This window comes from Octopus sinensis, linkage group LG14 (genome assembly GCF_006345805.1).
Source record: "Octopus sinensis linkage group LG14, ASM634580v1, whole genome shotgun sequence".
NCBI lineage: Eukaryota > Metazoa > Mollusca > Cephalopoda > Octopoda > Octopodidae > Octopus > Octopus sinensis.
The window spans coordinates 29,620,553-29,635,137 of record NC_043010.1 but is presented as its reverse complement, the minus strand read 5'-3'; the positions used below and the strand labels follow the sequence as shown (position 1 = coordinate 29,635,137).

General features: G+C 38.3%; 1 protein-coding gene across 1 annotated transcript; it reads left to right on the top strand.

The window, feature by feature from the left end:
- Nucleotides 1-4,325: 4,325 nt before the first annotated feature.
- Nucleotides 4,326-10,814, top strand: LOC118766052. The gene is made up of 2 exons (XM_036509206.1): nt 4,326-4,446; nt 10,339-10,814. The coding sequence occupies exons 1-2, from the start codon at nt 4,326-4,328 to the stop codon at nt 10,812-10,814; spliced, it is 597 nt and encodes a 198-aa protein (XP_036365099.1).
- The last annotated feature ends 3,771 nt before the right edge of the window (nt 10,815-14,585 follow it).

Here is a 14,585-nt window from a genome sequence, read left to right as displayed (position 1 = left end):
AATCCTCTTGGGAGTCGATAAAGTAAATTGCCAATCAAGTATTGGGTTGATTTTATCCACTCACTCTCTCCCGCCTAATTTCTGGCCTTGTGTTCATGTTAGAAACATTTATTTAGTCCCAGGTCATTTGAACGTGCAGTTTTAATCTCGACTATCCTATCTTTTGTTTCACACACACACACACACATATATATATATATACACATATTTATATACATACATATACCAGAGTAAGCACATAAATGTGAAACAAGGTGGAAAAAATAGTACTTGAATACCAGAGGTAGAGTAATATGCTTTATTAATAAGGCTGCAAAGACATCACAAAAACTGTTACTCAGAGTAACAGTTTTTGTGATGTCTGCAGCTTTATTAATAAAGTATATATATATAGTATTCTAATATATATAGGACTACAATATCGATTGTGTCCTTTATTAAAAAAACACAAAATACATGAAAGATGGTAGTATGCGACTTGTGTGAGATTTGGCTGCTATTTCTTGTAGGTTGTTTCGTGGTGGTTGGCAGTTGTGTTTGAGTTAATAAAGGATAGGATCTCTGATCAATTGTGTTCATTTATTGATTATTCTAAAAATCAGATTGTTGTGAAACTCCCAGTCATACCTATGCTGTCCTTTCAAGGCTATGTAGGTCTACGTTATCTGATATGTCCTTTACTTATTTGAAATTCAACTTCACCACAGCTCATGTTTATCACTTTCAAATTGGATTGGTTGATCTCAAGCTCAAAAAGCTTTAGGGCTGGGATAACCTGCTGAAGGTCCCCAACTACAGAATTAGATGAGTCACTCAGTGTTGCATTATCCAGGTTTCAGACACTGAAGGGTGAGTGGACTGATTGGGTAACATCATCAACAGCCAATGCAAAAAGGAATGAATGAAGAAGGTTAACCTGCTGGACACCTGTGGAAGAAGCACTTCTGTTGTCAGCAGCCATGAGTGTACTGGGTGATCCATAGGAGAGGTATGCAAGTGAGTGTACTGGGGGAAAATGTCTTATACACATCTCCATAATATGATCTCACTAATGCTGCTGAAGGCATTTTTTATATTCAGCTTCAGCAGGAGGGAAGTATCTGCTCATGTAATCTCTGGCCACATGGGCAGCAGTCTCACATCCACATAACTCCCACCCCCAGCTGGACAGGGCATAGTATCTCACTCAAGTCATCCCTGACTGATCTATATGCTATCCTAGCCACAAGTCATCAAAAGACATTGTCCACGACTATCAGATGAATGCCTTTGTCCTTCTTGAGTGCAGTCAGGTTGGCTGAGAAGAGAAGATCTTGGGCATGGTGGGGGTGGTCTGCTCAAAGAAGACTGTCTGTTAGAGTAGTGATAGATTAGTGCAAGCACGTTCCTGCCTCAGCAGTGTGTGGTGAGATTACGCCTCTGAGGAGGATGGGTCACAAACTATCTACTCCACCACTACTGCTCTCAGGGAAGGATCTCAATACAGTAGCTAGATTATCACTGGATGTGGCCAAAACTGTGTCATTGTCAAGGACTTAGAAATCATTAATATCTACAAGAGGGTCCGGATCCTTGAAATGGAGAGCAGCCAGAACATCGGTGTGAGTTCAAGCACTGTGTTGCTTGAGGCCAGCACACACTACAGCAGAAATGTTGCCCTCAGTAGTATGTGATTGACCCGGACTCAAAGCCTTTTCATACAATTGGAAAGTACCTGCATGCATGATAAAAACTTTATTTATATTCACAATTTTTACCTGTGGTCAAAAATTTCTTAAGTTATACATGTTATGAGACCAAAATTCATCTTACCCAGGTTGCCATCAGCCTTAAGACTGGCATGAAAATACCATAAGATCTATTTCAGGTTTTTCAAAGATCTCTAATGGCTGTCAAATGAAATTGTGCTATATGAGTAGTAACTTTATAATTTTGGAAAGTATTTTCATCTAATATTAAACAACAAACATGAAAAGTTCCTTAGTTTTAGAAACATGAAATCTCAATGAATTTTCTTTAGAACTATCAAAGATTTCTTTATAGAGCATAAATCCATCTACATTAAAGATAAAACTTTCTGAGATTCATGTAACTTTTTTCTGAGATATTTGTATTGTCAATGCTGTTGCTTTCATTTGAGTCAAACAATACCCTTCTAGCATTTTAAAGAAATCCAATTTTTGAATTCAAGTCAATTTCATTTCATTATTCTCATTTCTTCTATTGCAGCCAACCATAATCCTTGGAGTTTTTTTCCTTTTTTCACTCAGCATTTGCTTCTTTCTGGGAGCATCTTTCTACTTGAATATACTATTTATTATATACTTTCAACCCAGCTTCAAGTGATATGCTGGCCAATGATTCTTGACTGCTAAAAGAATAATATTCAAACGTTTTTAAATTGCATTCAATATTATGAATGCTCATGTTTCTGAACCTGGTCAATTTGAATATGAATTTTGTTCCAAAACCCAAGCAAAACCAAAATATTTAGAAGTTAAAATTTTAAGTAGCACCTGCCTTTCATCACCTCTTGTATCAGCAGTTTGAATTTAAAACGACATTTTCTGATTCTGCCCACAGTGAATTGAACCAGAAAAGAGCGAGAAAATTGACTGAATTGTCAAAGAAAAGTTACCTTCAAAACTTCATGATTGACGACAGCACACATTCCAACCATATTGAGGGAAGTGCTATAGTATTTTACAAAAATAGCTGTGCATCTTTCATATTCATTTTCTGTTGAATATCACTTGTATAAACCAATCATAACTGCAGTAGTGCTATAAACTGGTAGATTTTTAACAACATTTAGTCATTTACAGATTTTTTCCAAATTACTTCCACAATATTTGCAGTATCCTTTCATTTTAACTTAGTAAATCTAAGAACACACACACATATGTACACACACACACACACACACGCACACACACACACACACACACACACACACCACACACACACACACACATGCACTATTAGCACAGTACAGCAATTTTTATATCATATTTAAAGCAAGCGCACTGTTGAGAATTTGAAAATTGCAGTAAATGTCTGTAAAAGAAGCTTTCTTGAGACAGATACTGCAGCTTTCAGGCCTTCAACAGTATATCTGCTTTAAATATGATATGCATACATGCATACATATGTACGTACATACATACATAAATATGTATTGTTTTCTCTTTAAAATCAATATATCAAACTGTTAACTGTTTCTATCATTAGCTCTCAAAGTTCTGAATCTGGAGTAGAATTAAACATGAAACCAAAATATTTGGTGTCAATTAATGCTATGTGGCAATTTTTGACAAAAAGTGGAAGCCATCAGCTTAATATGTTCATCATTCTAAACTAAAAGAGATAATTCATTTATTCTTCTAGGGTTCTATTTTTTATGGGTACTACTAGCGAACAGTGGTCCCGGTGCGCGCTGTCGCGTAGTCGCGCATCCGCACTAACTAGTCATGACTAGTTGATCCTTACTTTGTGTTTTTGTATTATTTACTTTGTTTAAAAAATTATTTACTTTATTTAACAAAAATTATTTACTTTGTGTAAAACAATTATTTATTTTGTGCTTTATTTACTTTGCTAGGTAGTCGTTGTAGGATCGACTACTTACGACTAGCTAGCGCGGATGCGCGACTGCGCGTGGGCGCACACCGGGACCACTGTTCGCTAGTAGTACCTTTTTTATGTTATTACTGAGGTGTTCTTTCATGATAATTTTATTGAAATTATCGATTTTAATAAAACACCAAAATATCCCAAATAGTTTTCCTCTCTCTATCTGTGAAATTTGGATGACTATACAATGGAAAGTTTTTGAATTACTAAAACTTTTAAGCAATGGAGAAGTTTGTGGTGAATATCTAACCACTTTTATTTATTTTTTTGATACTATTTGAATAATTCAGCTATTTGTAAAAACAAAAAATGCTTTTCATTTCCTTTAGCTAAGTAAAACTGTTGTGATGATTCTATTTTGGTCATATTCGAAATCCAAGCTTGTGTTTTGGTCACCAGAAATGGTTGGCACAATAGTAAACTTTATGGAGACATGATACAGCTTCGTCTATCAATAGGAATTTAGGCTACCCTCTCAACATAAACTACTTCTCTCTCTCTCACACACACACACACTCATGCACATAATGACAGAAGGAAATTTGGTTGCTATTTCTAGCAGATTGGGGTTCTCCTGTTGGTTTATTTGCAAGGTTTTGTTGATGTTAATTATAAGTTAACTCCTATCAAGTTGATCCATTTATGATCACTCCATCATTGTTATTGTTGCTATTGTGGGTGTTGTTGCTGTTATGGTTGTTGTTGCTCGTTTAACATCAACTTCACCCAGATCAAGAAAGCCTTTGATTATTCCACTTTTTACTTTTGTGAAGGAAACCCATGACCGTGTTCTCCGACATGTCTTCCAAGTAGGTAAGTGTGTGGGTTTAGAAAGATTTGGTTGCTATTTCTAGCAGATCGACTGATCACATTGAGGCTTCTTCGTCGGTTTATCTAACAACCTCTGGCAAATGCTATAGTGATATGGTTATATGCGATGATATTTCAGAGTTATCTCCCCTTCCCTGCCTGCTAGTTCACCGGTCAACCACGAAAGAAAACCATTTGGGTATTATTTGACCCTTTCACCCATACGATTTTCAGTAAGAAAAGAAAGGAAAAGAAAAAAAAAAGAGATTTTTTGCGTGGAATCAAGTACCCCGACCTCCTAATATGCTGCAAATCCCTTAATTTTGTACGGAAAAGGGGGGGGGGGCCGCCCCTCCCCCATACTGGAATCATTGGAATTTTTTTTTTTTGAATGAATGAATGAATTCCGGTGACCTCCTAATATGCTACAAAACCATTTTTGGGGTTCGGAAAACGGGGTTCGGTGGAGTGGAACCCTCGGAAATTTCACCACCATCCCTATTTTCAAATAATTTTTGCTATTTCTTTCTTTACCCATAATTTTAGTTAACATTTTGCAGAAATATGTTTCCAAGAGAGTGTGGATTACATTAGATTGAAAATTCAAAGAAGTTTGAAATGAATAAGTGAAGATGCAAAGGTTATATAAGTTAGAGTGGTACTGAAGTCAGTGGAGAGATAAAGAATGATAAATAATTAATCTAAAATAAAAAAAACACGTTAGTTTGTGTATGTGTATGAAACAAGTAAAAGTATAAAATTAAAATAAAAATATCTTTTTCATACCTCTTAAAATCACTGGATATAATATATATAATAATCCCAGATTGCAGAATAGATTTGAAAAACTAAAGCATTTTCCCTTTGAAATTTTTGGCGCGGAAATGAGTTTCATTTTTGTGTGTGGTGGGAGAGAGAGGGGGAGAGAGTGGGTGACGAAGTTTACCTAAACTTTGAATGGTGTAATAATATATCATAATTATATATATCATTATATACCATCATTAACTTTTAACGTCTGCTTTCCATGCTGGCATGGGTCGGACGGCTTGACTGAAGACTGGCAAGCCAGGAGGCGGCAATCAGGCTCCAGTCTGTTCTGGCAAGGTTTCTACAGCTGGATGCCCTTCCTAATGCCAACCACCCAGAGAGTGTAGTGGGTGCTTTTCAAGTGCTACAGGCACGAGGGCCAGTCAGATGGCACTGACATCGATCATACTGGAATGGTGCTTTTTAGGTGCCGCCGGAACTGGTACGGTCGGTGTCAGTGCCGATGGCACGTTAAAAGTTGATGATGTTATATAATGATATATATAATTATGATATATTGTCACACCAGTCAAAGTTTATGTAAACTTCGTCACCCACTCTTTCTCTCCCCCACCCCACAAAAATGAAACTCATTTCGGCGCCAATAATTTCAAAGGGAAAATGCTTTAGTTTTTCAAATCTATTCTGCAATCTGGGATTATTATATATATTATATCCAGATTTTAAGAGGTAGGAAAAAGATATTTTGTTTTAATATACTTTTACTTCATTTCACACATACATGCCAAAACTCTAAAGTTTTTTTCTTCTTAAATGAATTTATCGTTTGTTATCTCTCCACTGACTTCGTTACCACTAACTTCTACAACCTCGGCATTTTCACTTATTCATTTCAAACTTCTTTGAATTTTCAATCTAGTGTAATCCACACTCTCTCGAAAATGTTATCTAAAATTATGGGTAAAGAAAGAAATAGCAAAAAAATATTTGAAAATGGGGGTGGAGGTGAAATTTCCGAGGGTTCCACCCCACCGAACCCCCAAAATGATTTTGTAGCATATTAGGTTACCGGAATTCATTCATTCAAAAAAAAAAAAATTCCAATGATTCCGGGATGTGTGTGTGTGTGGGGGGGGGGCGATCTCCCAACCCCCTTTTTTCGGTACAAAAATAAGGGATTTGCAGCATATTAGGAGGTCAGGGTACTTGATTCCACGCAAAATATCCGAGTTTTATTTTTCTTAGTGAAAACTGTGTGGGTGAAAGGATCAAAATTTACCCATATATATACATATATGTATGTGTGTGTTTTTTCATTCAGTCTCGCTTGTGTTGATCTATGGTCATATCTTTAGCAAAAGATAGGAGAAATATTATTTTTTTAATATAAAACAATAAAGTTTGTAAACCACATGAAATGTCTTCGTGAATGTCAATGAACTGTTCATAAACACGCTTTCCCAGGCATTTATATGTGTGCGTAGTTTACTTATAGTTTATTTCATCAAATTTGAATACAAAGAAAAAGTAAAAAAAAAAAAAAACAGATAAGAAAGGAAAAGAAAGAAAAAAAGGAAGGTAAAGCAGCAGAAGATGGAGGGGTGGGAGCAATGGGCCACACATCTCTAAACAAATGGTGTGCTCAGCCGCACCCCACAGTAATGACTCTGGGGGTGTTGCTGCGGAAAATGTCCAGTGGTACTTGCTGCAGCAGCCACTCCACCTTGTGGGGCCCATTTCTCCGACGGGCCGCTATTATCCCTATTTTTTAAAGGAAATTGGGAGTACAGGGTCCAAGAACAGCTTATCCCTTGACCGTGGCGTGGTTCATTATTCTAATTGCTGGTCGCTAAGTGAAAGACCCCCAGTTACTTATAAGCAAGTGTAGTCAACTCATGGTTTGTTGTCCAAATTTCTTCAGAAAACCATCTTTTTATTCAATTTGTTTACTTATAGAACAGTTCGCATATGTGTGCCTGTGTGTGTGTGTGTGTGCATATGCGTGCGTGTTCATCCAAAATCGTTCGATATGAAGGGGAACGTTTGTTTACGTCCCCTTCATATAGCAGCTCAACAAAAGAGACCAATAGAATAAGTATCAAACTTTAAAAAAAGTACTGGGGTCACTTCGTTCAACTGAGCTGTTCAGGACGGTGCCCCAGCGTGGCTGCAGTCTAGTAGAGTGTTGTACTCATGATCACTAGATCATGGGTTTGATTCTGGGATCAGGCGGCATGTTGTTGAACAAAACGCTTCATTTCATGTTGCTCCATTGGTGGGAGCGTGCCAGAATCGTTGGTATGTTGGCAGGATGCTTTACGGCATATCTTCCGACTCTCTGCATTCTGAGTTCAAATCCCATCTGGTGAAGGCAACAAGAAACCACTCTAGAATTCATCCCAAGCCTAGTCAAGGTAGCCGAAGTCCCAGCAATCTGCTTAACAGCAGAAGGGGAGTGTATGGGTCCTCCCAGGTTGTATAAAGAATGCTGGAAAAAGTCCACATGCCCAGAACCTGTCCAAGGGCAGACCGCTGCTAAACTATATCTATATCATAGCTTCAAAAAGTGGGCGATATCGCCCACCGGTGGGCAATTTCAACTTAGAGGTGGCGATGGGCGAATTTCTAGAAAATGGTGGGTGATGTGAACATTTTGTGGGTGTCAAAGAATATTTAGAAATCAATTCTGCATTTACCTATATCCAGGGATGCATATGTACAACTTATTCTACTTGTACACAATTTTAGATGCGCTGTGGCCTAGTGTGGCAGAACCATCTAAACCTAGGATAAGGATAAACTTATATCAATTTGACTATTTTTTATCGATCGAATATTTTTGTCGCAGCCATTGAGATGGTTGTCATATGTGCTAAAAATAGCAGCCAAAAAGGCTTAGGCCTTAAATCACGAATTTTTTTTTAGTGTAATAGTATGAAGACCCGCATGTAGAATACAATTTCGCAAAAATTTTCGAATCTTTTCGGTTTGAACGGCAGATTTTAAAAATAATTTCCATGTAACTAAAAAATTTTAAACTTCGTATACTGGTAGAATGACATCAATAGACGTCATTGATTGGTTGAAAATGCAGAAATTGAAGAAAAAAACCCCACAAATATCTTACAAACTACAGAATTTTCTCAAGAAAGCCAAGAGAAAAAGATGTTTTATAAACACATTCTACCAGTATACGAAGTTTAAAATTTTTTAGTTACATGGAAATTTAAAAAAAATCTGCCGTTCAAACCGAATAGATCCAAATTTTCTGAAAACTCCGAAAAAAGAAAAAAGGTAAGAGGGGTTATATGTCGTGCGTAATTCTACAGTTTCATATCAAAACACAAGTTGTTATTTTCTGGATATTGACAAAATGTGCGGTAACGCACAAAATGACAGCATTGAAATTGTGTTTCTTGACTGTGTGAAAATGACCAAACTTTAAATCTCTATAACTTTTAAAAGCATTTTCCTGAAAAAAGTTGAATAACCCCAGCAATTTAGCTTGGAAAGGTACATTATTGTGCTAACTTTTGAAATTTTCGATGAACTTTTGAAAAGCTGGTAGCCAAACGATCCTTATTTGCTCCAGTAAAGACCTATCATCTGATTACTTTATCGACTTCTCTTTGCGAATACTATACTGTCTATCTGAAGCCGTCCGTAGAATTTCGTTTTCACATTTTCCCTTCACTGATGTCTTCAGTCAAGTAAATTTGTCAACAGCGCAGTAGTGATTTTTTTATCGTTTTGATTTATTCCCTCGCCTCTGAACTGTCAGTTACCAATTTGCCTCCTTTGCCATCAAATATTGACCAATGAAGCAATGAAACCTTCACGCTTGAAGTATCACTTTGATGCAAAACATTCTGACAAGAAGAATTATCACTTTCATGCAAAGCATTCTGACAAGAAGGACAAACCATTGTCATACTATTTGCAACTGAGCGCCTCTTTCACAATGTAAACATTCAACACGCTATTCTAGGAAACTAGTACCGTAAGCAGGAGAATGACGGGTTGATAGCATCGTACAACATTGCATTGCTTGTTGCTAAGTCTGGGAGGTCTCACACAATTGGGAAAACATTACTTCGTCCGGTTATCGATGAGGTTTTGCATGAAACACCCGATAACATTATGAAGACCTCACTTAGTAATAACTGATTTTTTTTTATTTACCATAAAAGTAGAGACAAAGAGAGGACAAACAAAGGGGTTGGTGGATCGAATGAGATGACAAGATTAAAAATTTATGTTGATATATAAAATCGGATGATGATGATGGAGAGAGGGACTGGTGTGACCCCCCACAAACCACGTTCCTCCAGTGAACTTTTTAAGAGACTCTTATGTTCTTCCTTAAGCAGGCACATTACTCTCAACATATTTACCACTTTCTTCTATCTTTTCTCATATGTACTGAGTGGTAAGCTTCTCCTCTCTAGCCTTATTTTCCTTTTAAGATGGAAAATAACAAAGTTTTGGATTTTCTATGCAAGTGGATAAGTCAACTGTTGTAGACAATCAGTGTTTGATAATGGTACATGTTCGTTATTTCAGTGAAGACCTTATGAAGAAATGCTGTTCACAGAGAAATTGCCACTTGATTAAAAAGGTACAACTATTTTTCACACTCTCAAGTCCTACCTTTTTTGAACGTAATATCCCACTCAGTAATATTCTTGCCCGTGCATCTTATTGAGCCCCTTCGGTTATAGGAATATACAGAGGTTTTTCGTCTCTCCTAAAGCGTGAAAATTTCCCACCAGATACTAACTTCATTGCTTGGCACACCGCCAGCATTTGGTGGCCAAAAATATGAACGGTAGATTGAATGATACACTACATTTAGTTATGAAGACTGTGAGCAAATTGAAGTTTAGTCCCTTGTCTGATCGAATTTTCTGTCAACTGAGGACTATACTAAACTCTTATACCATACCAAAGTGTGGTGGCTGTCAAAAAGAAACTGTGTTTTACGCTTTGTTGAACTGTTTCATATAATCATATCTTTCTTTGAAGATACTCTATTATCCGCTTCATTGATGGCTGCAAGGTGCGATATCTTTTTTCTTTGTAATATATTCACAGAATTAAATGATTTGAATCTGTTATTGCCAGGAAGCAGAAAAACTCTCGTTGATTGTAAATCATTTATCACTATATTCATTTCAAAATTGGTGCTGTATACGACTAACATCTCAAAACATCAATTTCCACAACTAGATTCTTTAAAAGATGAATTGATTGATGAGGATTTAACTACATATCGCAACTATTTACAATCACTGAACGATGACATGGTGGAGCGATTTCAAGATGTTATTGCGCTGAATATTCCAAATTGGTATAGCAATCCGTTTGAGCTCGTTGCAGTTGATTGCGAGGACGACGTTCATGAGGAATTGATAGAATTACGAAATGACAATGACACCACAATGCAATATAGCTGTAATGGCAAAGAAGGTTTGTGGTACCATCAGAATATATTAAAATCTTACCCCAATCTGTGGAAACACCTGAAATTACTTTTGCTTGCGTTCCCTGCCTCGTACCTGGTTTTAGCCATGTTGGAAATTTACTTTTCCATAAAATAATTGGACTGGATTTGACACAACGAGCAAACTTGCGGCTAAAGTTGACAAGTTTGAAACCGAATGTATCTGCACTAGCTGCATCGCACCAGACACATGGTTCTCATTAAAAAGTTTTATTCTTTTCCTTTATAATACAATCATTAATTATTTTTGCATGGGTAGTTCCGATCAATGGTTTATTTGGTGAAAATAAAAATCAGTGTAAAAGAATGAGCAAGTTTCCAGAAGTTAATCTCTCTGCATAATATAGAGTTAACATTAGAATTTTATTCACACTAATGGCAAAACTAAACCCACAATAAGGGATTTGTAAACCGCATATTTAATTCAGACGGTACTAACCGGGCAACGAGTCTACGATATAGCGTGTGTTAAATGATGCAAGGAAGTGGGGTGGGGGAAATCTTTCGTTTCACCTGGAAGGCGTGCGCGCGCAGCTCAGCTGTTACCTTACGGCGTTCGATAAATTCCGTAAACATTTATTTATTTATTTTTGTGGGTGGAAATGTACATTTTGTTTGAAGTCGGCCTAAAGTGAAAGTGAGAGGAAATGGACATGTGTATGTGTTGATGGGGGGGGGGGGGACAGAAAGTGTGTGTTTTGTATGTGCGCGAGAGAGAGCGAGAAAGTGAGAGAGAGAGAGAGAAAGTGTGTGTGTGTGAGAGAGAGTGTAAGTGCCCTGAGAAGTTGAACATAAGAAGCATCAAATGTGGTGTGCAAGAGAGGCGACTGCGCTGGTATGGCCATGTGTTACTATGAATGAAGACAGCTGCGTGAGGAAGTACCACTCCCTAACTGTAGAAGGAACCTGGGATCTTTTCACTTTGACCAGCAGATTTTAAAAATAATTTCCATGTAACTAAACACTTTTAAACTTCGTACACTGGTAGAATGTTACATAAAACATATTTTTCTCTTGGCTTTCTTGAAAAAATTCTGTAGTTTGTAAGCTATTTGTTGTTTAATTTCTTGCATTTCGGCAATTTCAACCATTCAATGACGTCTATTGAGGTGTATACAATTTCTGTGGTTGTTTGTCAACAACAATTATTAACTCCCCAAACTGCAACCCACTTGATTATTATGTGTGGGGCGTAGTTGAGTGAGAGACCAACAAAACTCCTTGTAACACCAAAGATGAACTGAAGTCAAGAATTATGGCAGCATTCACCAACTTAAACAAAAAGACCATCCAGAAGAGTTGCAGAAGATTCTGAAGTTGTCTGGAGGCTGAAGCAAATGGCAATTTTATTGAATAAATTTACTTTTTAGGACTTCAAGATATTTTCATGTAATTTTGGTAAATATATCTGTTAAAATGAGATGTCAGTGTTATTTTCATTTTTTTAAAATTCAGATGGCAATATATTCATCACTCCCTGTATATATATATATATATATATATATATATATTATATATATATATATATTATATATATTATTATAATTATTAGGGAATATTACTTCTGAGTACACAGGAAAAAGACATTCAAATAGATGTACTAAAATGAACATCTCTCAATGTTTAATTTGTATATATAAAAGTAGTTTTAGAGACAGAACCACCTTCAACTCAATCAACACTGGATTCAGAATAGATATAATTAGTATAAGATTTAATTTTTAACATTTTATGGAGTAGTCGGGTATAAAACCTTTCAGTGTTGATTGAGTTGAAGGCCCATCAGGAATCACTGCAGAGATGCTCAAAATGTCTGGTAGTGTCGGCTATAGCCTAGTCACCCATATAGTTAATCAGGTGATACACAAAGGAGTCATACCCAATGACTGGTGTAGCAGCATAATAGTCAACTGCTACAAAGGTAAAGGTGACGCCCTAGATACAAATAATTACAGAGGTATCAAGCTGTTGGATCAGGTGATGAAGGTTACGGAGAGGGTCATAGCCCAACTAATTAGAGAGAGAGTTAGTTTAGATGAGATGCAGTTTGGGTTTGTGCCAGGGAAAAGTACTACTGATGCTATATTCCTGGTAAGGCAGCTGCAGGAGAAATCCCTAGCCAAAGATAAGCCCCTGTACCTGGCTTTTGTTGACATGGAGAAAGCCTTCGACAGGGTCCCCCGATCCCTTATCTGGTGGGCAATGAGGAAACTAGGGATATATGAATGGTTAGTGAGAGCTGTGCGGGCCATGTATAGGGACGCTGCTAGTAGGGTGAGGGTTGGAAACGAGTACAGTGAAGAATTCCGGGTAGAGGTAGGGGTCCACCAAGGCTCAGTACTCAGCCCCCTCCTATTTATCATAGTCCTCCAGGCAATAACGGAGGAATTCAAGTCAGGATGCCCTTGGGAGCTCCTCTATGCTGATGACCTTGCTCTAATTGCTGAGTCGCTATCAGAACTGGAGGAGAAGTTTCAGGTGTGGAAACAAGGATTAGAATCGAAGGGCCTCAGAGTCAATCTAGCTAAAACCAAAGTCGTAAATCAGTAGGAAGGTAGACAAATCACAAACGCCTTCAGGTAGATGGCCCTGCTCGATCTGTAGAAAAGGTGTAGGTAGAAACTCTATAAGATGCACCAAGTGTAAGCTATGGACACATAAGAGGTGCAGCAATGTCAAAGGAAGGCTAACTAGGAAGATGGTTTTTGTATGTGGCAGATGCTCAGGAACAATAAACACTGAAAATGCTCTGAGACCAACTTCCGTCACTTTCCAGGGAGAAAAACTAGAAATAGTTGATAGTTTCCGTTACCTAGGTGACCAAGTCAGCAGCGGGGGCGGGTGTGCTGAAAGTGTAACTGCTAGAGTAAGAATAGCTTGGGCAAAGTTCAGAGAGCTCTTACCCCTGCTGGTGACAAAAGGCCTCTCGCACAGAGTGAAAGGCAGACTGTATGATGCGTGTGTACGAACAGCCATGCTACATGGCAGTGAAACATGGGCCGTGACTGCTGAGGATATGCGTAAGCTCGCAAGAAATGAAGCCAGTATGCTCCGATGGATGTGTAATGTCAGTGTTCATAATCGACAGAGTGTAAGTACCTTGAGAGAAAAGCTGGACCTAAGAAGCATCAGTTGTGGTGTGCAAGAGAGACGATTGCGCTGGTATGGTCATGTGGCGAGAATGGATGAAGATAGTTGTGTGAAAAAGTGCCACACCCTAGCGGTTGAGGGAACCTGTGGAAGAGGCAGACCCAGGAAAACCTGGGACGAGGTGGTGAAGCACGACCTTCGAACTTTAGGTCTCACTGAGGAAATGACTAGAGACCGAGTCCTCTGGAAGTGTGCTGTGCGCGAGAAGACCCGGCAGGACAAGTGAGTCCATAACCCGTGGCCTTCTACTTGGGATGGAGCCAGCCTACGTATGCATACCTTCCCTTCTTGGGACACAAAACTCTACTTGTGAAGACCTGTTGAGGCAAGTGAGGATCAACTCTACTTGTGAAGACCTGTTGAGGCAAGTGAGGATCAACTCTACTTGTGAAGACCTGTTGAGGCAAGTGAGGATCAGAATCGAAATCGATCAATGGAAATTGCAGATGTGTTACCAGTGCCGGTGGCATGTCGAAACTCTACTTGTGAAGACCCGTTGAGGCAAGTGAGGATCAGAATGGAAATCGATCAATGGAAATTGCAGATGTGTTACCAGTGCCGGTGGCATGTAAGAGAACCTTCCGTTTCGTGACCGTTGCCAGCACCGCCCCGTTTCGTGTCCATTGCCAGCCTCGCCTGGCCCTTGTGCCGGTGGCACATAAAAAACACCATCCATTCGTGGCCGTTTGCCAGCTCTGTCTGGCACCTGTGCGGGTGG

Bases quoted from the DNA above. Each gene is read 5' to 3' on its own strand.
- LOC118766052 (XM_036509206.1), top strand. From the start codon at position 4,326: ATGGTTGTTGTTGCTCGTTTAACATCAACTTCACCCAGATCAAGAAAG. The intron at 4,447-10,338 runs GTAAGTGTGTGG...TGTTATTGCCAG, and splicing joins CCGACATGTCTTCCAAGTAG to GAAGCAGAAAAACTCTCGTT.